At 34.8% G+C, this 24,883-nt stretch overlaps 1 protein-coding gene across 1 annotated transcript in view; it reads left to right on the top strand.

Moving 5' to 3' along the window:
• Positions 1–24,883, top strand: part of LOC133324309 (uncharacterized) — an 85,255-nt gene that overhangs the window by 44,786 nt on the left and 15,586 nt on the right. The window contains exons 5-11 of the mRNA XM_061533155.1: positions 6,150–6,352; positions 6,421–6,720; positions 6,786–6,990; positions 7,059–7,186; positions 11,390–11,608; positions 11,676–11,817; positions 12,050–12,148. Coding sequence (XP_061389139.1) covers positions 6,150–6,352; positions 6,421–6,720; positions 6,786–6,990; positions 7,059–7,186; positions 11,390–11,608; positions 11,676–11,817; positions 12,050–12,148 — 1,296 coding nt within the window. The remainder of the gene's footprint in view (positions 1–6,149; positions 6,353–6,420; positions 6,721–6,785; positions 6,991–7,058; positions 7,187–11,389; positions 11,609–11,675; positions 11,818–12,049; positions 12,149–24,883) is intronic.

The raw sequence follows: 24,883 nt of genomic DNA, 5'->3' as shown, positions 1-24,883 counted from the left end.
CGATTGTTTATTGCGAACAGCAGAGAAAAAAGACCGGCAGACCCATTTTTATACATATTTGTTTGTACATATGTACACCAGGGTGTCATAAAACAAACAAACTGACAGACAAACAACCACCTCTGCAAATAAACCAAATTAAACCCAAACCAAGCAGTTAATAGAAATCTGTTTATTTTTAAATACCTCCATTTGTTCACCCATCCATCCGTCCGTCCGTCTTTGCAAATATTTACACGACTGGTATTATCTGGACTCTGTTTTTTTTGTTTCACTAAATTGTTGTTGCTTTTGGTGTTTTTCTTGTTCTTATTATTATTTTTATTGATTTTGTTGTTGTTTTGGTCTTGTGAATAATAGAGAGGTATGCCGTAGATTAAATAAAACAACACCTCGTGCATGAAAAACCGGGCATAGTCAATGACAGTCATATGAAAATAGATAGATATAATGTGGTGGTACGTAAATGTTGACTTAAGGCGGCACAGTGGGGGGAAATTTTGAAAATGAAAAAGAAATATTGTCGTTCCATGGCAGAAAAGCTCTCTTTAAAATATTTTTATAGTCTTATAAAAATAAACCAAGACTCCTTCCGCACCCACTGTGCCGCCTCAAATTTCTTGGAATGTGAATGGCCCGTAATTGTTTCATTTACCGACGTCAAATGATAATTATATTGATGTCATAGCACAGTAATTATAGACTGATAAGGTTTTCAATAAGAAATCTTTAATTCAGCCTAGCTGAATTAGGTTTCTCTATAAGAAATCTGCAATTCAGCTTAGCTGAATTAGGCTTTTCATAGGAAATTTACAATTCAGTTTAGCTTAATTAGGTTTTCAATAAGAAATCTACAATTCAGCTTAGCTGAATAGGTGAAATTTGACCCATATCTATCCACTTTTGTGTAAAATTTTCACGAAAAATGCAATTCAGCTTAGCTGAATTGGGTTTCCCATATGAAATCTTAAGATTTCCATAATAAATCTTCAATTTGGCTCAGCTGAATTAGGTTTCCATTGGGAAATCTGCAATTAGACGCAGCTGAATTACGTTTCTGTTGGGATATCTTCAATTTAGCTTAGCTGAATTAGGTTTTCCATAAGAAATCTGCAATTCAGCTTAGCTCAATTAGGTTTCTGTTTAAATATCTTCACTTTGAACCAGCTGAATTAGGTTTCATCAAATCTTCAATTTAGCCCAGTTGAATTTATTTTCCTATAACAAATCTTCAATTTTCCTCAGTGAATTTTGTTTTACCATAAGAAATCTTCAATTCAGCCTGGCTGAATTAAGGTTTCTATAGGAAATCTTCAATTTAGCCCAGCTGAATTAGGTTTCTGTTGGGAAATTTTCAACTTAGCTTAGCTGAATTAGGTTTCCCATAGGAAATCTTCAATTTTGCCCAGCTGAATTAGGTTTACCATAACAAATCTTAAATTTTCCTTAGCTGAATTTGGTTTACCGTAAGAAATGTTCAATATAGCACAGCTTGAATTCCCATAGAAAATCTTCAATTCAGCCCGGCTGAATTAAGGTTTCCATAGGAAATCTTCAATTCAGCCCTGCTGAATTAAGGTTTAAATAGGAAATCTTCAATTCAGCCCTGCTGAATTAAGGTTTCCATAGGAAATCTTCAATTCAGCCCTGCTGAATTAAGGTTTCCATAGGAAATCTTCAATTCAGCCCTGCTGAATTAAGGTTTCCATAGGAAATCTTCAATTCAGCCCTGCTGAATTAAGGTTTCCATAGGAAATCTTCAATTCAGCCCGGGTTTCCATAGGAAATCTTCAATTCCATAGGAAATCTTCAATTCAGCCCGGCTGAATTAGGGTTTCCAAAGGAGATTTTCAATTCAGCCTGACTGAATTAAGGTTTCCAAAGGAAATTTTCAATTCAGCCCGGCTGAATAAAGGTTTCCATAGGAAATCTTCAATATAGCTCAGCTGAATTAGGTTTTCAATAGGAAATCTTCAATTTAGCCTAGCTGAATTAGATTTCCCTTTGGAAATCTTAAATTTATCCTAGCAGAATTAAGTTTCTCGTAGGGAATTTAAAATTTCGAACAGCAGAATTAGGTTTTCCATAGAAAATCTTCCATTTTCCCCAGCTGAATTAGGTTTCCAATAAGAAATCTTCAATTTAGCTCAGCTGAATTGGGTTTCCAATAAGAAATCTTCAATATAGCTCAGCTGAATTAAGGTTTCCAGGGGAAATCTGCAATTTAGCCCAGCTGAATTAGGGTTTCCATATGAAATATTAAATTTAGCCCAGCTGAATTGAGGTTTTTATACGAAATCTTCAATTCGGCCTTGCTGAATGAGGGTTTGCATAAGAAATCCGCAATTCAGCTTAGCTGAATTTGGTTTACGATAGGAAATCTTCAATCTACACCAGCTGAATTATTTATCCTTTACGAATTTTTCTATTCCGCTCAGCAAAATTGGCTTGGGTTATATTTTCTAAAACCCCCAAAACCGCAAACATTCTTTTGTGGTTGTCGAAATGATTTCCTTGCCATGAATTATCGTCGTCATCGCCAAGCAACCCAACACTGTGTGGTTTGTGTTTGATATTTTTTTCTCCTGGTTTTTTCTGGTTTCATGTTGTTTTTTTTGTCGTTGTTGTTGTTGTCGATTTTTGTGTTTAGTCAATATTTAATTTATTTAAATATTTGCTTCTATTTTCGTATATCTTTTGTGTTTTTTTTTCTTTGCTCGAACATTTATCATCATCTGCTGTGCGACTATTTCCATTGTTTACTTTTCTCGCAAGAGAGCTGTGAGGGGGGAATGTTTACCCACTCTTGTTCTCGCCAGTTGTTTTTTGTTGTTTTTGTTCTTATTTTATTTCACCTATTTAACTGGCTTCATAATTGTTGTTGTTGTTGTCGTTGTTGTTGTTTTTTTTTTCTTATGGTGTTATTGATAATTGTCGATAATTATGACTGGGGTCTTTAAAAACAAATAAACTAGAGCTGATTCGGAATGGTGGTGCCCTGGCTGGCTGGTTGGTGAATGAATGAAAAAAAAAACAACAACAAAAACAGAAATAACTATAATTAACTATTTTTTTGCTATGGGTGTTGTTGTTACGCTACTATGACTATTATTTAAGAACACCAATAACAACAACAATAATAATATGTTGAAATATTTAGTTGAATATTATTAACTGGAATTCTCCACGCCGCAGCTTTGTTGTTGTTGCCCCAGGTTCGGTTGTTGTTGCCTTTGTTTTTTTTTTTGTTCACAGCCATTGCTAATTGAGGTTAATGTGTAGGGTAATCGAGAGCTTGATTTGTTACTAATTTTATTTTTTGAAAAATTATACCCCCAGTTTGTTGTTGTTGGTATTTAATTGTTCTTCTCGTTGTTGTTGTTCTTGTCATTCAAATTTTTTTAATTAATGGTCTATTGAAATGTTTTGTTTTATTTTTTTTTTTGAATCTCTGTATAATTGATTAATATTTGAAGACATTGACCCGGGGAGCCGAGTTGAAAGCCCAGCTGAATTAGGTTTTCATAAGAAAATCTGCAATTTAGTCCAGCTGAATTTGGTTTTCCATGGGAAATATGCAATTTTGACCAGCTGAATTACGTTTTCCTTCAAAAATCTGCAATTCAGCTCAGCTGAATTATATTTTTATTAGGAAATCTGAAATTCAGCTGAGTTTTAATTAAGGTTCCACATCAAAAATTGGCTATTCAGCTCAGCTGAATTAGATTTCTCTTCAGAAATCTGCAATTCAGCTCAGCTGAATTGGGGTTTCCTTAAGAAATCAACAATTCCTCTTAGCTGAATTAGGTTTCCCTTCTGAAATCTGCAATTCAGCTCGGCTGAATGGGGTTCCTTTTCAAAAATTTCCAATTTATTTCAGCTAAATTAGGGTTTCCTTCAGAAATCTGCAATTCAGCTCAGCTGAATTAAGTTTTTATTACAATATCTGCAATTTAGTTCGACTTAAATAAGTTTCCATTAAGAAAAATGGAATTCAGCCCAGCTGAATAAGATTCTTTCGAAGGAAATATGCAATTTAACCCAGCTGAATTAGGTCTCCTATCAGAAATCTTCAAGTTAGTCCGGTTAATTTATGTTACTATTATGTATGCTGCAATTTTACCCAGCTGAATTAGGTTTTCATGAAGAAATCTGGAATTCTACACAGCTGAATTAGGCTTTCATAAAAAAATTGCAATTCAGCCCAGCTGAATTACGTTTCTTGTAGGAAATATTAAATTCTACTCAGCTGAATTAGGTTTCCATTACTAAATCTGCAATTCCGCTCTGTTGAATTAGATTTCTATTGCGAAATCTATAATTTTTATTAGTAAATCTGCTATTCAGCCATGCTGAATTAGGTTTTCATTGCAAAATCAGCAATTCCGCGTAGCTGCATTAGGTTTTCACTGCAAAATCTGCATTACCGCTTAGCTGAATTAGGCTTTCAATGCGAAATCTGAAATTCCTCCCAGTCGGAAAGGGTTTCCTATTGAAAATCTTCAATTCATGACTTCTGAATTGGGATTTCTATGCGAAATCTTGAATTTTGCCCAGCTGAATAAGGTTCATCTTCGGAAATCTTCGATTTGACACAGCTGAATAAGGTTTACGATAGGAAATCTTCAATTCAGCTTGCCTGAATGGGGGTATTGATTAGTAAATCTGCTATTCAGCCCTGCTGAATTAGATTTCCCTTGTGAAATATGCAATTCTGCTCAGCTGAATTAAATTTCCTTTGCCAAATCTTCAAGTCAGCTCACCTAAAAAGGGTTTCCTATTGGAAATCTTCAATTCATGACTGCTGAATTGGGATTTCTATGCGAAAACTTGAAATTTGCTTAGCTGAATAAGGTTTTTCTTCGAAAATTTTCAATTTGAGACAGCTGAATAAGGTTTACGATAGAAAATCTTCAATTCAGCTTGCCTTATCGGGGAAATTTTTTACTAAATCCGCAATTCAGCACAGTTGAATTAGTGAAATCTGTAATTTAGTCTTGCTGAATTAGGTTTCCATTGCGTAAACTAAAATTCCGCTCAGCTGAATTAGGTTTCCATTGCGTAAACTGAAATTCTGCTCAGCTGAATTAGATTTTCACTGCGAAATTTTCAATTTCGTTCAGCTAAATTAGCTTTCCATTGCGAAATTTGCAATTCTGCCCAGCTGAATAAGGTTTTCAGTGTTAAATTTTGAATTCTGCCCTGCTGAATTAGGTTCCCCTTCGGAAATCTTCATTTCTGCTTGCTAAATGTGATTTTTATGAGCTAGATTTCAATTCAGCTCGGCTGCATGTGATTCTTATTGGGAAATGTCCAATTTAGGTCCTCTTAATTAATTTCCTTTGAGGAAATCTTCAATTCAGCATGGCTGAATTGGGGTTTATTGAGATTTTTTCAATTGCGAATTGATTTTTCGTTGGTAATTTTGCAATTCAGTTGTGCTGAATTACATTTTTTTACTAAAAATTGAAGTTTTTTTTTTCGATTTTGGTAAAAAACAAATGTTTGTTGAATATTTTACAACATGTTTTTTTTTCTTTTTCCTATTTTCCTCAGTCTTATCTCAAAATTTATTTCCAAATCATGACGTTCCACTGTCACGATACTACTCCACATCCTCTCCTCCTCCACCTCTCGGTAAACATTTCCAACTAATCTAAGAATGGCCACTTAAATGGGCTTAACGCCTCAGTAGTGATATTGTTGTTGGCCTTTTTTTATTAGTCCCCGATACTTGTGTTCCATAAACACCCCATATTAAGAGCTTATTTCAAAATGTGAAATTATAGATAATAGTTTTTTTTTTTGACAACCATCTCCAAGCATGTCTCGTTTTGTTTACTCAAGTACTTGTCATATTAAAAGAAGGAAAACAAAGATAGGTAACGGTGATAATAATCTGAGTAAATATTTTGATAAGCTGACAGTCACTGGCTGCGATTAAGGCTTGGGATCATGAAGTGATGGTGATGATGACTGCGGGGAGGGGGTGGTGGTAGGTAGGTGCTTTCGCCTCTTCTTTACATTTATATTTGTTTACAAAATAAATAACAACTTAAATAAAACTATTTTAATTATTTATTTAAAAAACACGTTCTCATATTTATTTTTTTCTTCTTCTTCCCCTTTCTTCCCCCTCCCCTTTTTAGACATGTGAAAGTTATTCAAATCACTCATCCAGCCAACAGCCAAGGGATTTGAAAAATTTGCGTAACAATGATTCACGGCCAACAACGCCAAATACCCAGCAACAGCAACAACAATCACAACAATATCAATCATCGGTGACAGCCTCACCTGGCCAGCCGCAACAACAACAGCAACAACTGGAAAACGGTCATGGCCAATATCCGTAAGTTTGGAATTTATTTTTCGCCCGACATTTTATTAACAAATTTTTCTTCTTCCCCTCCCCTCCAGCTGTTACATTTGCAAAACCCTTTGCCCCTCCAACAAAATGGAATGGTTGTCCACCAGTGCTGAGCACATGAATTCGCATGCAATGCATTTTCCCTGTCTTAAAGGCAACCAAACGGCCAGCAATTCCAATTCCAACTCCAGCAGTGGGCGGGATAGTAATTTGAATGCCAACAGCAGCGGGTCTGCTTTAAATAATGACCCAAATGGTAATCGGGTATTGGCCTGTAAGGATTGTGTCAATAATTTGGCACGCCAGTGGGAGTCAATGGATGCCGAAAGGGTGCCATTGGAGCGCAGGAGGTAATTACCAATTCAATCGATTTTTTATTTAGAAAAAATCTAATATTTCTTCTCTTCTTCCCCAGATATGTCATTCCATCTCCGGTCATAAATGCCACCTCACCAAATGGTTCCCGCCATGGTGGGGCCGGTGGTGGCGTTTTAAGTATTAATACCCCGCCCTCAACACCCTCAATGTCCTCGACCCCAGCCACCACATCCATTTATTGTTTTTTGTGTGGCCTACATTCGGATTTGACATTGGCCCGGGTTTTATATGCCAGCAAGGAGGTAAGGGAGATTTTTTATTTAAAGTTTCTTAATATTAATTTTTTGTTATTTTTCCTTTTCTCATCTAGGGTTCCCGACCATATTTCCCATTTCTGCTGAAACACAATTCCCTACCGAATGCTGAACAATTGCGTCCCGACTATTCAGCCTATGTGTGCACATTTTGTTATCATTCGCTATTGAAACAATGGAGAAAGTAAGTGAAACAGGATGAGGGAATGGAGAATTTGGGAGTTTTATCAGTCCTTAGTTTTACGAGAAAGTTGGGAGTCCTTAGTTTTATCAGTCCTTAGTTTTTCGAGAAAGTCGGAACTAGGTCCAATCTCATCCTCTATAAAGAAACCCTTGGGTTTTGTAGGAAATTACTTTTGGTCTTCTATAATAGGTCCTATTGAGCTTCTATAAGACCCATGGGCATTCTATAAGCAGATTTATCGGTTTTCTATAAGCAGACCTATCGGTCATCTATAAGCAGACCTATCGGTCTTCTATAAGCTGGCATATTGGCCTTCTAAAAGCAGACATATTGATCCTCTATAAGCAGTCATTTTGGTCCTTAATGAGACCAACTTTTGGTCTTCTATAATCAGCTCTTTCATAGGCAGTCCTTTCAGTCCTTTATGGGACCACCTTTTGGTCTTCTATAAATAGACCTATTTATCTTCTGCAAATAGACCTATTGGACTTCTATAAGCAGCCCTCTTTTTTCTCGTATGAGACGTCCTTTTGTTCTTCTATAATCAGGTTTTCCTTAAGCAGTCCTTTCGGTCGATTATGAGACCACATTTTGATCTTCTATAATCAGACCTATTTATTTTCTATAAGTACACCTATTGGACTTCTATAAATAGATAATTTTTCAAGTATGAGACGACCTTTTGATCCTCTCTAATCCAGTCTTTCAAAAGCAGTCCTTTCGGTCCTTTATGGGACCACCTTTTGGTCTTCTATAATCAGACCTATTTATCTTCTGTAAGTAGACATATTGGACTTTTATAAGCAGGTCTCTTTTTCTTGTATGAGACGACCTTTTGGGCTTCTATAATCAGGTGTTCCATAAGCAGTCCTTTTAGTCCTTAATAAGACCGCTTTTTGGACTTCTTTAATCAGACCTTTTTATCTTCTGCAAGTAGACCTATTGGTATTCTATAAGAATTTTCTTCTTCCATGAGACGACCTTTTGGTCTTCCAAGAAACGATTTATTGGTCTGACCTGTTGGTCTTCCTTAAGCAGTTCTTTCGGTCCTTTCTGAGACTTTTTTTGGCTCTCTAAAAGCAGACCTGTTGGACTTCCGTAATCAGTCCTTTAGGTCTTCTATAATCCATAATCAGTCCTTTAGGTCTTCTATAATCCATATAGCAGACCTATAAGCAGACCTATTTATCTTCCGTAAGTAGACCTATTGGTCTTCTATAAGCAAACCTTTTGGTCTCCCATGAGACGACTTATTGATCTTCCTTAAGCAGATCTACTGGCCTTCCTTAAGCAGTAATTTCGGTCTTTTATGAGACCACCTTTTGGGCTTCTATAATCAGGTCCTATAGGACTTCTACAGACAGACCTGTTAGACTTTTATAAACAGGCTTTTTGGTCTTCTTGAGACAAAAGGAGGAATTAGAAGGTCTTATTAGATAGTTTTTTGGTCGGTCCGTTAGAAGACCTATTTGGTCCTCTAAGTATGGAAGACCATAGGTCAGGGGATGCGACTTTATTCAGTCTCTAGTTTCACGAGACGAAGTCGCCAACACTACCTTGGAGTCTATGTGGAGCTATGGTTTGACAATCAATTGGAAGATCTATTGGTCTTCAATAAGGAGTCCCATTGGTCGTGTATATAAAAAAAACCTCTACTGGTATTCTATTAGGAGACAAGCGGGTCTTCTATAAGAGCAATGTCATCTGACCTTATTTAGAATACTAACTGGTCTTTTATAAGAATAATTTCTAGACTTCTATTGGAAGAGTTTCTAACCTTCCTTAAAAAATATATTTTATCTTCGATTAAAATACTTTCTGGTCTTTTAAGATAGAAACCCTCGACGACCTTTTAAGAAAGAATTACTAGAATAGCTTCTAGCCTAGGTTATGTTAGAAATACAGATTTTTAAAAGAACAATATCATCGGACTTTCTTTTGAATACCAGCTGGATTCTTTGGTCTTCTATAAGAATAGCTTATGGTCTTCTATCAAAAAAACTTCTAGTCTTCTATTAACAGGTCTCCAAACGCCTATTACAATTTCTTTTGGTATTCTAGCATTAGAAGAACTTTTTGTCGTCTAACAGAAGATCTTCTGAATATCTAGTCTTCAACTAAATCATCTCAGAAAATCGTCTTCTATAAGGAGATAATTTGGATTTTTATTAGAATTTCTTTGAGGTCTTCCATCAAAAAACCTTCTGATCTTCTCTACGACCTTTTGGCGTTCCAAGAAAGAAACCCTAGACCTCTTGATCTTCTAGGAATAGTTTCTAGGCTTTCTGAAGACCTTTTGCCCATCTGTTTGAAGATAATTTTAGACTTCTATCAGAAAAAAAATATTCTTCAATCAGAAGATAATTAGGTCTTTTATTAAAGGACCTTCTGTATGTCTCTGAGAAGACCTCGTATCATTCTAGGAATGATCATCTAGGTCACTTTTAGCATTATTTTATCGTCTATATTCGGAATTTTTAAGGGTTCTCATTGGACAGAAAATCTCTCCACTGAAAATAATCAATATTGGTTCATTTTTAGGGTAGCTCCCACATAAAACTTAACCTCTAAAATTTCAGTACTATTGGGAAATTGGGGCCGGGTTTTTAATCAAATTGGCTGTAATTTTATATTTGGCATTTTCATTGGATGGTTACTTTAGGTACCAAATATCAGTATTGCTTCACTTTTTATTGTAGGTCCCATATAACTTAACCTCCAAAATTTCGGTATGTATTTTAGGGAGCTTGGGCCGGTTTTTTAGCCGATTTGGTTGTAATTTGATATTTTGGGTTCTTCATGGGTGGCAAATTTTCCTATCAAAAATTATGAACATTGGTCTACTTTTAAGTGGATACCCCCTTAGAACGTTACCCACGATTTTCTTTATTTTGGAGATTTTCGATAGGGCTTTTAACCGATTTGGCTGTAATTTGGTATTTTGGGTTCTTAGTGCGTGGCACATTTTCATACCAAAAATTTTTAATATTGGCCCACTTTTTAGGGTAGCTCTCATATAACTGTAGATCCTAATTTTCGATATTTTGTGGATTTTGGATAGAGATTTTAACCGAAGTGACTGTAATTGAGTGTTTTGGGTTCTCACTGGATAGTAAATCATCCTACCAACAATTATCAATATTGGCCCACTTTTTAGGGTAGCGCCCATATAACTGTACCCCTTAATTTTCGATGTTTTGGGTACTTTGAATAGGGATTTTAACCGAATTGCCTGTAATTGGGTATTTTGGGTTCTCACTTCCTACCAAAAATTAACAATATTGGTCCACCTTTTATGGTAGCTCCAATATAACTGCACCCTTAATTTTCGATATTTTGGGAAGGTTGGATAGGTTTTTTAACCAAATTGGTTGTAGCATGATATTTTGTATGGCCGGTACCTTGTCCCATTTTGGATAGTTTTAATGATTTTAGCCGCATCTTCCCCCCTTAGAAGGTTTATAAGGAGAAGGTTTTTCCAACCGATGTGACGAAATTTATGTAGGGTTCCATCAAGTTAAAGGATTTTGAATGACCACACCTCATGGTGTAGGGTATAAACTTCTAGCAGAATTACGGATACTTTTCTTTTTGAGGGTATGAAGGTACTTGCACAATTTTTTGAGGTTATAATGGTCCTATAAGAATTTTTGTGAATTTATAGAGAGTATAAAGGTCCTAGATGAATTTTTGAGACTATTTGGTATTTCGTTTTGAACAGTAGGTTGGTGGAGGCACTTGCAGAATGTTTGAGAATTTTTTTTTTGAGGTTATAATGCTCCTATATGAAATTATCTGAATTTTTAGAGGGCATAAAGTCCTTAGCAGAATTTTTTGTATTTTGTTTTGACAAGATGGTAGGGTGGTGGAGGTTATAATGGTCATAGCAGATTTTTTTTTGATGGTATAAAGGTCCTAGCTTAATTTTTTAGAATTATTGGTAATTTGTTTTGCCTAGTAGGATGCTGGCGGTTATAATGGTCATACCAGATTTTTTTTTTTTGAGGTTATAATGTCTCTAGCCGATTTATTCTAAATAGTTGGTATTTTATTTTCAAAGTATGTTGCCATCGATTTCAAATATTTTGAATAGGCCACATCATGGTGGAAGTTTGGTATCCGAAGTTTGGTTTTTTTGTTTTTTTTTTTTAATTTTAAGTCTCTAATTTCTAATTTATTTATTTTTTCTTTCTTTCCACCCAGATATGAATCCCAAAATCCCTCTATAAATCCCGTCGATCGTGAATATAATTGGCATGATTATATTTGTCATTTGTGTAATATAACCACATATCGGAAAAGGGTGCGAGCATTACCCGTCAATGAATTTCCATTTGTGCGGAATCGTAAAAGTGAAGATGGCCTGCTGCTGGAGAATGGTGAATACGCCGTGGTGTGTTTGGATTGTTATGAGAGCTTGAGGTGAGATACATTATTTTTATAAAAAAAAAATATGTTAAACTAATTTCGTCTCTTTCTCTCTTTCCAGGCAACAAGCCTCTCAGCATGATCGTTTTGGTGTGCCGATATCAAAACGCGCTTACAATTGGGTACCCCAGCCACCACCACCGGAGGACAGTCCCGATGCGGCTGTGGCCCGTTTACCATGCGGTGAACGTTCGGATAGAGTTGTAAGTTTTCGTAGCTGGATTTCCCCCCATTCTTTCTTTTCTTGTTTTTTCTGTTTCATCTTCTTCTTCTTCTTCTTTTTGGTGTCGTTAAGTGGTGTCTTGAACTTTGTTTTATGGTTTTATGTTTCTGTTTTTCTAAAAACAATTAACACACATTCTTATTAGCCGCCTTCTTCTTCTCCTTTTGCTAATATTTATTTTTTTCTCTTGTGTGTGTTTTTTTGCGGTTTAGCCAATTAACAATGCCCTGAGACCAGTTGCCTCCAACAAAAAGAGCAGTTCACCCAAACTATATGACAAGTCTTCTAGAGAAGGTAAGTGCCCCAAACATGTATTAAATTTCTACTACAAACAGAACAGAACAGAATATTTATTTTTTCTAAAAAAATGTTTAATAGCCCCTCCAAGTAGTAGCAGCAACCTTAAGCTGTTTACAAAAAATAAAATAAGAAAACATGACCAAAGCCCTACCTCTCGGGGGGAGGAGGTCTCTAAGACTAAAATATACCACCAATTGGCTTCAGCACTTAACATACGACCATCGAAGCCATGTTTGGCCAAGTTGATGTGTTAATGCTATTGATTTGATATTCTATTCTACATCGTTGTAACAAATCCTAGCCAGTAGACTGGCCGAATGTACGTCCGTCTAACTGTCTGTCGTTCTGTTCGGTTCGATTAGTTTCACTTCTCAATTGGTAATGTGAGAAAATACACAAAATATAATGCCGAACATTACAAAGCTTTCAGTTAAATCGGCTTATATTGATTACAGCAAATATAATGGGGGGGACTAAACAAATATAAGCTTATGTTTGGCAGTTGTTGTTGCTGCTACTGTTGTGGCTACACTTCGACTGTTGTAGCTGCTGATGTCTTGCAGCAGTGATGATGAGGATGATGATTAGGTGGTGTGGGTGAAGGAGGGGGCGGGCTTTATTTTTAATTCAGCAAATGTACAAATACAAAGGTGTTTATATATAGGGTGGCATATATATTTTTGGTATTATAGGCAACTTCTGGTCTATTTATGTTAAAAAGTTCGGGGGTATTGAAATTTTATTCTTTATTGGGGTAAATAAATTGATCGGAAAAGTACAGTAATTTTTTTAACCGAATTGACTGTAATTTGGTATTTTAGATTGTAATTGGGTAGAAAATCTTCCAACTAAAAATTATCAATATTGGTTCATTTTTTTGGGTAGCTCTCATATTACCATACCTCCCAATATTCGGATTTTTGGGTAATTTTGACATGGTTTTCAAACGAATTGATTGTATATTTCTATTTTGTATTCTTATTAGGTGGCAAATCTTTTTACGGAAAATTATCGATATTGATCCAATTTTCAGAGTAGCTCCCATACAACCTAACCTCAAAATTTTCGATTTTGTGAGGAGCTTGAGCTTGTTTTTCAACCGAATTGGCTGGAATTTGGTATTTTGGGATGACATTGGGTAATAAATCATCCTGCCAAAAATTATCAATATTGGACCACTTTTTAGGGTAGCTCCCATATAACGTAACCTCCAAAATTTCTGTAATAGCGGGAGCTTGGGCAAGTTTTTCAACCGAATTGGCTGCAATTTGGTATTTGTGGTTGTTATTGGGTGACAATTCTTCCCAACAAAAATTGTTTATATTGGTTAATTTGTTGGGGTAGCTCCCATATAACATAACCTCCAAAATTTCGGTATTATGAGAATATTGGCCTCATTTTTTAACCGATTTGGCTGGAATTTGGTATTTTGGGTTCTCATTGGGTGGCAAATCTTCCTACTAAAAATTATCAATATTGGTCGACTTTTTAGAATAGCTCCCATATAACTTAACCTCCAAATTTTCGGTTTTGTGAGGAGCTTGGGCTCGTTTTTCAACCGAATTTTGTGATTCTCATTGTGTAGCAAGTCTACCTACCAAAAATTATCATTATTGGCCCATTTTTTAGGGCAGCTCCTATACAACCTAACCTCAAAAATTTCAATTTTGTGAGGAGCTTGGGCTCATTTTTTAACCTATTTGGATGTAAATTGGTATTTTGTTGTTGTCATTGGGTAGCAAATCTTCCTGCCAACAGTTATCAATATTGAACGACTTTTTAGAATAGCTCCCATATAACTTAACCTCCAAATTTTCGGTATTTTGGGGAGCTTGGGCAAGATTTTCAATCGAATTGTCTGGAATTTGGTATTTGTGGTTGTCATTGGGTAACAAAACTTCCTACCAAAATTTTTTTATATTGGTTAATTTTTTGGGGTAGCTCCCATATAACATAACCTCAAAAAATGTGGATATTTTAAGGAGCTTGAGCTCATTTTTCAACGGTTTTGGCTGGAATTTGGTATTTTGGGTTCTCATTGTGTGAAAAATCTTTGTACCTTAAATTATTAATATTGGTCCACTGTTTAGGGTAGCTCCCATATAACATAACCTCAAAAATTTTGATATTTTGCCGAGCTCGTTTTTCAGCCGATTTGGTTGAAATTTGGTATTTTGGTTTGTCATTTCTTAGTAATTTCACTTCTGAAAATTACCAATATAAGTCCACTTTTTAGGGTAGCCCCCATATAAGGGCACCTCCCAAATTTCAGTATTTTTGAGATTTTGGGCGCTTTTGTCAACAGAATTGGCTGTAATTTATCATTATGGGTTCTCATCTTCCTACAAAAATTATGAAATTTCATCTACTTTTAAACCCTTAAAAGTAGATCAAATTTCATATAACGGTACCTCCGATTTTCGGTATTTTGGGGAGCTTGGGGCAGTTTTTCAGCCGAATTGGCTGTAATTTGGTATTTTGGGTTCTCATTAGGTGTAAAATCTTCCTACGAAAAATTATGAAATTTGATATACTTTTAAGGGTAGTCCCCATGTAACGGTACCTCCGATTTTCGGTATTTTAGGGAGCTTGGGCGCGTTTTTAATCCGAATTCACTGTAATTTGGTGTTTTGGTTTATCATTGGGTGGCAACTTTTACTACCAAAAATTATGAACATTGGTCTACTTTTAAGGGTAGTCCCCATATAACGGTACTTCCGATTTTCGATATTTTGGGGAGTTTGGATAGATTTTTCAACCGAATTGCCTATAATTTTGTATTTTGGGTTCTCATAGGGTAGCAAATCTACATACCAAAAATTGTCAATATTGGTTAACTTTTTCGGGTATCCCCAATATAAAAGTCCCGCCCCATTTTCAATATTTTGGTGAGTTTGGATAGATTTTTCAACCAAGTTAACAGTAATTTGAAATTTTAGGCTCTCATTATGTTTACTATCTTCCTACTTAAAATTAGCGACATAGGTCCCTGTTCTATGGTACCCCTCATATAACGGTACAGTCTCATTTTCTGCATTTTTAAAGGTTTAGCCGCGTTTTCCAAACGAAGTGGTTGTCATTTGACGTTCCAGGTTTTCGGAGGGTGCTAGATATTTTTGCAGAACATTTCCGATATAGGTACATGCTCTGGCATAGCCTTCATATAAAGGTCCCGTCCCAAGTTAGATATTTTGATTGTCATGGGAACATTTTCCCACAGAAGTGGTCCGAAAATGGCATTGCGGCTTCTTGGAGGTTAAAAACCATAATCGAAAAAATTAGGGTCCTCAAAAAAAGAGAAAAAATTCACTCTTCCGTATTTTAAGTTTTTTTTTTTTAATCCTGGTCCTTGGTGATTGGAAAAAAAATATTTTTTTTTAATTCCACGAAATCTTGGGGTTCAGAAAATATATCCTTTAAACAATTTACGCCTTTTCTAGGTCATAAGAAAATATATTCTTTAAGAATCGACGAGTTCTTCTGAAAAATACTCATTAAGAAATCCACGCCTTTTTTAAGTCCTCAAAAAAAAAAATATCTGGATGTTCAGAAAATATATAGCCTCTGAAAAATATTCTTTAAAAAATCAACGCCTTCTGGACGTTCAGAAAAAAATATAGGCCTCTGAAAATATTCTTTAAAAAATCCACGCCTTATAAAGGCCTCTGAAAAATATTCTTTAAAAAATCCACGCCTTCTGGATGTTCAGAAAAAATATAGGCCTCTGAAAAATATTCTTTAAAAAATCCACGCCTTCTGGATGTTCAGAAAAAATATAGGCCTCTGAAAAATATTCTTTAAAAAATCCACGCCTTCTGGATGTTCAGAAAAAATATAGGCCTCTGAAAAATATTCTTTAAAAAATCCACGCCTTCTGGATGTTCAGAAAAAATATAGGCCTCTGAAAAATATTCTTTAAAAAATCCACGCCTTCTGGATGTTCAGAAAAAATATAGGCCTCTGAAAAATATTCTTTAAAAAATCCACGCCTTCTGGATGTTCTTTAAAAAAATATAGGCCTCTGAAAAATATTCTTTAAAAAATCCACGCCTTCTGGATGTTCAGAAAAAATATAGGCCTCTGAAAAATATTCTTTAAAAAATCCACGCCTTCTGGATGTTCAGAAAAAATATAGGCCTCTGAAAAATATTCTTTAAAAAATCCACGCCTTATAAAGGCCTCTGAAAAATATTCTTTAAAAAATCCACGCCTTATAAAGGCCTCTGAAAAATATTCTTTAAAAAATCCACGCCTTATAAAGGCCTCTGAAAAATATTCTTTAAAAAATCCACGCCTTATAAAGGCCTCTGAAAAATATTCTTTAAAAAATCCACGCCTTATAAAGGCCTCTGAAAAATATTCTTTAAAAAATCCACGCCTTATATGGGTCTCTGAAAAATATTCTTTAAAAAATCCACGCCTTATATGGGTCTCTGAAAAATATTCTTTAAAAAATCCACGCCTTATATGGGTCTCTGAAAAATATTCTTTAAAAAATCCACGCCTTATAAAGGCCTCTGAAAAATATTCTTTAAAAAATCCACGCCTTATAAAGGCCTCTGAAAAATATTCTTTAAAAAATCCACGCCTTATAAAGGCCTCTGAAAAATATTCTTTAAAAAATCCACGCCTTTTGTAGGCTTCTGAAAAATATTCTTTATAAAATCCATGCCTTATATAGGCCTCTGAAAAATATTCTTTAAAAAAATCCACGCCTTATAAAGGCCTCTGAAAAATATTTTTTAAAATCCGCGCCTACATCGATACTCATCTGAGCTTCTTCATCTTTCACCTTTAGATTCTCATATTTGTTTTTACAAAAAAAATTCCCTCAAATTACCCAAATCCTCTTAAAGTCTTAAAGTTCGAAACATTTATGTTTTCGTTTTTCTTCTTCTTTTTCCTCCTCCACTTCGACTTTTTTTCTGGCTTATTATAATTAATGTCTGTTGTTGTTTTTTTTTCTTCTTTACTGTTTATTATTCTCCCCTCTTGTTGTATTCATCCTACCCCTCGTCCCGCTTCTTTTTCTTCTTCAGCTTGTGTAAGTGGAATTTAATTAAGAGTTTAATCAACACATTTACTTACCGTTAATTATTTGTACAATCAAAAAAAAAAAAAAACAAAAAAGAAAGAAAAACAACAACAACAAGTAACAAAAAAGTAAAGACTTGCTAACTTTTCTTCCTCGGCACATAAAAATTCCATTTCCATTTGTGTGGTCCTGCCTGTCTGCCTGCCTGCCTGACGCTTTTCTCAGGGCCGCCCTTCCTTTGTCGGCATACAGACACACACTCACACACACACACATACACACTTCCATATTTAACACCTTTTAATGTTTCGTGTGAACTGTGTAAATTTACAGATGTTTTTGTTTCGTGTTGTTGTTACTTTTGTTGTTCTTCTTCTTGTTGTTAATACAATTACATTGAATTAACCTGCTACAATTTGTAACTGCTAGTATTTATATAATGGTACGTGTGTTGGTGTGTAAGTGTGTGTGCATGCCATGTACATCTTAAATATATTTACATAATATTTTTTTCTTTTGTTGCCTTTTTTGTTGTTGTTGTGTACCGGCAATGGTAATAATGTCTGAGAATCATTTCCTCCACGACCTCTTCCTCCTGCTTCTCTTCCTTCTCCCACTCCTCCCTCTCTTCTTGATGCCATTTGCTTCCACAACAAATATCATCACGCTATGCTATATTTCTTTTTACACATTTCGTATTTTTTTTTGCCGTTGTTCTCTATTTCCTTTATTAACCAACAACAAAAATAAGAATAAAACCTGTAAGCAGGAAATGAATGGCAAAAGAGCGCACATTCGTGTCTGCAACAAATCCTTAATCCTTAAGAAGAACAAAAAGAAAGAAACTCAAAAAGGAAAAAAAAATATAAAAAAGTTCCGAAGTTCAGCCAAACCGAATTTTTTATATCCTACACATTCAAACCTACTTCAGGGTGCTCGGAAAATTTTTCTCTAAAAAAAACCCCCTTATATAGGCCTCGGAAAAAATATTCTTTAAAAAATCGACGCCTTATATAGGCCTTTGGAAAATATTCTTTAAAAAAGTCCACGCCTTTTGTAGGCCTCTGAAAAATATTCTTTAAAAATCCACGACTTATATAGGCCTCCATTTTGTAGGCATCTGAAAAATATTCTTTAAAAAAGTCCACGCCTTTTGTAGGCTCCGAAAAATATTCTTTAAAAAATCCACGTCTTATATAGGCCTCTGGAAAATAGGCCTCTGGAAAATAGGCCTCTGGAAAATATTCTTTAAAAAATCCACGCCTTTTTGTAGGCTCCGAAAAATATTCTTTAAAAAATCCACACCTTATATAGGCCTCCGAAAAATATTCTTTAAAAAATCCACGCCTTATATAGGCCTCCGAAAAATACTTTTTTAAAAAATCCACGCCTTATATAGGCCTCCGAAAAATACTTTTTTAAAAAATCCACGCCTTATATAGGCCTCCGAAAAATATTCTTTAAAAAATCCACGCCTTTTTGTAGGTCTCTGGAAAATATTCTTTAAAAAATCCACGCCTTATATAGGCCTCCATTTTGTAGGCTCCGAAAAATATTCTTTAAAAAATCCACGCCTTATATAGGCCTCCATTTTGTAGGCTCCGAAAAATATTCTTTTAAAAATTCACGCCTTATATAGGCCTCCATTTCGTAGATTCCGAAAATATTCTTTAAAAAATCCACGCCTTATATGGGACCCTAGAAAATATTCTTTTAAAAATCCACGCCTTATATGGGACCCTAGAAAATATTCTTTAAAAAATCCACGCCTTATATGGGACCCTAAAAAATATTCTTTAAAAAATCCACGCCTTATATGGGACCCTAAAAATATTCTTTAAAAAGTCCACGCCTTATATGGGACCCTAAAAAATATTTTTTAAAAAATCCACGCCTTATATGGGACCCTAAAAAATATTCTTTAAAAAATCCACGCCTTATATGGGACCCTAAAAAATATTCATTAAAAAATCCACGCCTTATATGGGACCCTAAAAAATTTTCTTTAAAAAAAACCACGCCTTATATGGGATCCTAAAAAATATTCTTTAAAAAATCCACGCCTTCTGCCTTTGGAGTGCTCGGAAAAAATTCTTTAAAACATCCATTCCTTTTTATTGCCCCCCTAACGACTTCTATGGGTCCTGAAAAAAAAATATTCTTAAAAAAATCGACGCTTTCTATGGGCCCTGAGAAGATGTTCTTTATCAAACAACCTCATCTCAGTGTTCGGAAAAATATCTTCTTTAAAAAAATCCACGGCTAAGGACCGAAAATCCCAAATTACAGCCCCCTTCGCTTAGACAATGCTCTTAGGACCTTCAACATACCGAAATAGGTCGGAATTTTTATACGAGGGCTTTACCAAAAAGTGGACCTATACAAAAAATACTCTCCGAAGATGTTTTTTTTTACTGGTTAAGAAGACGAAACCTCTAATAACAGACACTTCGATTGGAAAAATACGCTTAGAACTTTCCAAAAAATATTCTTTAAAAAAAACCATGCCTTCTATGGGACTTGAGAAAATATTCTTAAAAAAAATATTCTCAGTGTTCGGAAAAATATCTTCTTCTTCTTCGAAATGACAAATTACAGCTCTTTTGGTTCGAAATTGCTCTTAGGACCTCCAACATACCGAAAATGGGTCGGAACTTTTATATGTGGGCTATACCAAAAAATGGACCTATACCAAACATATTTTGCAAAGAAGTTTTTTTTACTGGCTAAGGACACGGAATATCCAGTAACAGACACTTCGATTGGAAAATACGCTTAGAACCTTGAAAATATCTAAAATCGGTCGGATCTTGATATAAAGAGCTGTGACAAATGGTGGACCTAATTTGATCTTATTTTTGCGAATGAAGATGTGTACCCACTAAGTATGCGGAAAATCACATTTCAGCCTCTTCGGTTAAAAACAAAACGCCTTCAAAACACCGAAAATTGGGTGGGACCTAATATAGAGGTTATGTCCGATCATAGATTTACATTCGAAATATACTGCCAGGATGTATTTTATCCTCCAACAACGTGGAATGCCAAATTACAGCCACTTCGATTGAAAAATTCACCAAAAAGCATTAAAATTGTTAAAATCGGGCGGGATATATAAATGGACCTATGTTGAAAATTTACTGCAAATGTGTGTTTTTGCTTTCCAATAACCTGAAATGCCAAAACATGCGGAAAATCACATTTCAGCCACTTCATTTAACAAAAAAGCGCCTTCAGAACACCGAAAATTAGACGGGACCTACATATGGAGGTTATGTCCGAACATATACTTACATTGAAAATATACTGCCAGGATGTATTTTATCCTCCAACAACCTGGAATTACAGCCACTTCGATTGGAAAATTCGCCAAGGACCATTAAAATAGCTAAAATCGGGCGGGATATATAAATGGACCTATGCTGAAAATTTTCTGTAAATGTGTGTTTTTGCCTTCCGATAACCTGGAATGCTAAATTACAGTCACTTTGTTCGAAAATGTGGGCCTCGAACCATCATAACACTGAAAATAAGGCGGGACCTATATGGAAGACCTATGGAGGCGATAACAAATCTTGAACCTATATTGAAAATGTTTTGCGAAGAAGTTCTTCAACCTCAAGGAACCCTGAAATCCAAATAACAGTGACTTCGATTGGAAAATGCGCCCGGGACCCTTAAAATACTTTTAATTGGGCGGAACCTCTATGTGGGGCTATGTCAAAACGTGACCCTGTATTTACAATTTTCCCCGCAGAAATTGTTTACACCTTGTTATAACCTGGAATATCAAATTTCATCCGATTTTATTGGACAAATCTGCCTATGGCCTCCAAAGTACCCAGAATCCGATGGGACCTTTTTATGAACCTTATAATATCAGCATGTATTTTTTTTTCCTCCCAAGAACCCTAGATTACAAGTTATAGTCCCATTCTGTTGGAAAATGTGACAAAAACCCAAAGAAATCTCGAAAATTTGACTGTTCCGTTATATGTGGACCTGTTATCAAAACATGGACCGATAAGTCCCATTTTCAATATCGAATATCTTAGACATAAAATACCACCTATGTGCAAAATTTAAAATTTGATTTTCAAAGAACCCTGAAATCCAAATTACAGCCACTTCGGTTGGAAAATGCGCCCGGGACCCCTAAAATACTTATAATTGGGCGGAACGTTTATGTGTGTCCCTATATTTATAAGAAGTTGTTTCCACCAATTATAACCTGGAATGTTTAATTTTAGTCCATTTTATTGGAAAATCTGCCCATGGCCTCAAAATACTCATAATCCGACGGGACCTATATATGGACCTTTAGTATCATCATGTATTTCATACTCCCAACAACCACAAATTACAAATTATAGTCTCATCCTGTGGTAAAATGTGACAAAAACCTACAGAAATCCCGAAAATGTGGCGGTTCCGATTTATGAGGCCTATACCAAAACATGGACCGATAAGACCCATTTTCAATATCGAGTATCTTAGGCATAAAATACCACCTATATGCAAAATTTCAAAGCTCCAAGAACCCTGAAATCCAAATTACAGCCACTTCGGCTGGAAAATGCGCCCGGGGCCCTTTAAATACTTCTAATTGGTCGGAACCTTTGTGTATGTCCCTATATTTACAATTGCCTCCGCAAAAGTTGTTTACACCTAGTTATAACCTGGAATGTAAAATTTCTGCCAATTTTATTGGACAAATCTGCCTATGGCCTCCAAAGTACCCAGAATCCGATGAGACCTTTTTATGGACCTTATAGTGTCAGCATGTATTTGTTTTTTCTCTTAAAAACCCATAATTACAAATTATAGGCTCATTATGTTTGAAAATGTGTAAAAAATACGCCCAAATCCCGAAAATATGGCGGTTCCCTTATATATGGGGCCTACACCAAAACATGGACCGATAAGTCCTATTTTCAATACCAAGTATCTTAGGCATAAAATACCACCTAGGTGAAAAATTTCAAAGTTCTATCTTAAAAATTTGCAAATCTAGCGTTACTTCGACAGACTGAGGACCGAACAACCCTTTTTGAAGTTCGTCCGGCCATCTGTTTGTGAAAAAAATTTTTTTCGGATCAAGAAAATTTACACTTTCTGGTGATCTCCAGTAGATATTTCAAGGTGTTTCTAACAAATCGACAAATTTAATATACTCTCCGCATCATGGTGTGCAGGGAGGATATAAAAACATCCTGAAAACTCACGCATCGTGTAACATAAAAAGCTCGTAAAAATTCTAAATACTTGAATAAACAACAGCAGCACCAACAACAAACATCGTCTTCCCAGTCTCCTGGCAACACTCATTCATTCATTTAATACCTCCATCCTCTCCACCCCTCAAAACCATAATAACACCCACCGACCCAACCACCTTCATTCATTTAATACCTCCATCCTCTCACACAACCCTCCAACAACAACAACTCCCTCACAACCATCGCCACCAACAACAACAGTAATATCAAACACATTAACATCAATAATGTAAAGTATTTGGAATTGAATTACTCGGTGTTATCATGTCAACCATGTTCGAAACGACACACCACGCCACTACACCCGCACACACTTCACCTCCCCATACCGATCCCCCCACCCACCATTCCATGTCTGTCCAAAAAAAATTCCATGTCTGTCCAACACACACCCACCCACACAAGTCTCATTGTAACAAATCCATACAATTCACTTGTGTCTGCCTGAATACCTAAGTTCGCAACAGGATGACTTCGAGGGGTGCGGAGGGATGGATACTAGGGAAATAAAATGCGGAAAAAAGTGTGGTTAGGGCATTGAGGTTGATATTTTTTTTTTTTTGTGGTTGGGAGTTCTTTATCTGTTTTTTTTTTTTTGGTTCCTGTCCTGCCCACAATCCTTCGTCGTCGTCATCGTCCTCCGACTGTCAGTCTGCCTGTCTTCCTCTTAAACGTTTCAATAAAATAAAAAACAACAACCTACACACACACAAAAGAGGAAGAAGAAGAACATAAAAGCTTAACTAAAAGACTAATTCGAACTAAATGGTGGGTGGAGGGGGAGGAGGAGCTGGGGGAAGGATAATGTTTAGCCAGTTGCGTGGTGGGGGATGAGTTGGAAGTGGAAGATGAACAGTGGGGAAATTGTTCTTTTTTCGAATGGAAAAATAATTTCGATGGATATTTAAGATTTTGAAATTTAAAAAAATAATCAGATAAATTATCTAAGGCCTCAGATAACATTTTAGATACTAGTTTTTAGGGTAATAGATAAATTATTAAATTGTATGTAAAAATATAAATCCCTAGATAAAGATAAATTATAATAGATAAATTATCTAAGGCCTTAGATAACATTTTAGATAAAATTTTTTTGTATCATAGATAAATTATAAAATTTTATATAAAAAATATAAAACCTTTGAAACAAGATTTTTATAAGTTATTATATATCCAGACCTCAGATAAATTATCTAAGGCCTTTAGATAAAATTTTAGATAATTTTTTTAGGATCATAGATAATTTTTTTCAATTTAATATAAAAAATATAAAATCTTAGATAAAAATTATAATAAATTATTATATATCAAGGCCTCAGATAAAATTATCTAAGGCCTTAGATAAATAACTTAGCATCTTAGATCAATTTTAGATGAAGTAGAATAACATTCGCTGACATTAGATAAAAATATAAAATCTTAGATAAATATTTTAATAAATTATTATTATATAAAGGCCTCAGATAAATTATCTAAGGCCTTAGATAAATAATTTAGGATCGTAGATAAATGTTTGATGAATCAGAAAAACATTCCCTGACATCAGATAAATTATTTAAAATTATTCGCCACCTTATATACACTGAGATAAAGACGCGAGATAAATTATCTAAGTCATTAGATAAATAAATTTCAGGTTTTATATACCAAAAATTATTTTAGATTAATTATCTCAGATTTAATAAATTATCTATGATCAAAATATTATAAAGTTTTTTTTTTTTTAAATTGTAATATCCACACCTCAGATAAATTATCCAAGGCCTTAGATAAATAACTTAGGAGCTTAGATAAATGTTGGATAAACCAGGACAACTTTCTCTGACCATAGATAAATAATTGAAAATTATTCATCATATTATGTACACTGGTGAAGCTTTGAGATAAATTATCTAAAGTCATTAGATAAATAAATTACGGGTTATATATCCAAAAAGTATTTAGATAAATTATTTCAAACCGAATAAATCATCTATGATCAAAATCAAATAAATAATTGAAAATTATCCATCATATTCTGTACACTGCTGAAGCTTTGAGATAAATTATCTAAAGTGATTAGGTAAATAATTAGCGGGCTATATAAATTAAAAAATCATATCAGATAAATTATCTATGATCAAATGAATTATCTTAAATCGTATATTACATTGCCTAAGACGTGAAATAAATTATCTAAAGTCATTAGATAAATTTAATTGGGGTTTATATGCCCCAAAAATTATTTCAGATAAATTATCTATAGTCAAATAAATTATCTCAGACCTTATATACATTATCTATGATCTCAAATAAATGAATTTTGACCTAAAGCTGAATTATCTAAGACATTAGATACTATATTTGGACGACCCAGACATTAGATAAATTATTTAAAATTTTTCGCGATCTTATATACCATGTCACAGGCTTCAGAAAAATTATCTAAGCCA

The sequence above is a fragment of the Musca vetustissima genome, unplaced genomic scaffold (genome assembly GCF_032173495.1).
Source record: "Musca vetustissima isolate MV318-11 ecotype Yass unplaced genomic scaffold, APGP_CSIRO_Mvet_v1 utg34763, whole genome shotgun sequence".
NCBI lineage: Eukaryota > Metazoa > Arthropoda > Insecta > Diptera > Muscidae > Musca > Musca vetustissima.
Note: the sequence above shows the minus strand (reverse complement) of the source record. Positions and strands in the feature narration are given on the sequence as shown.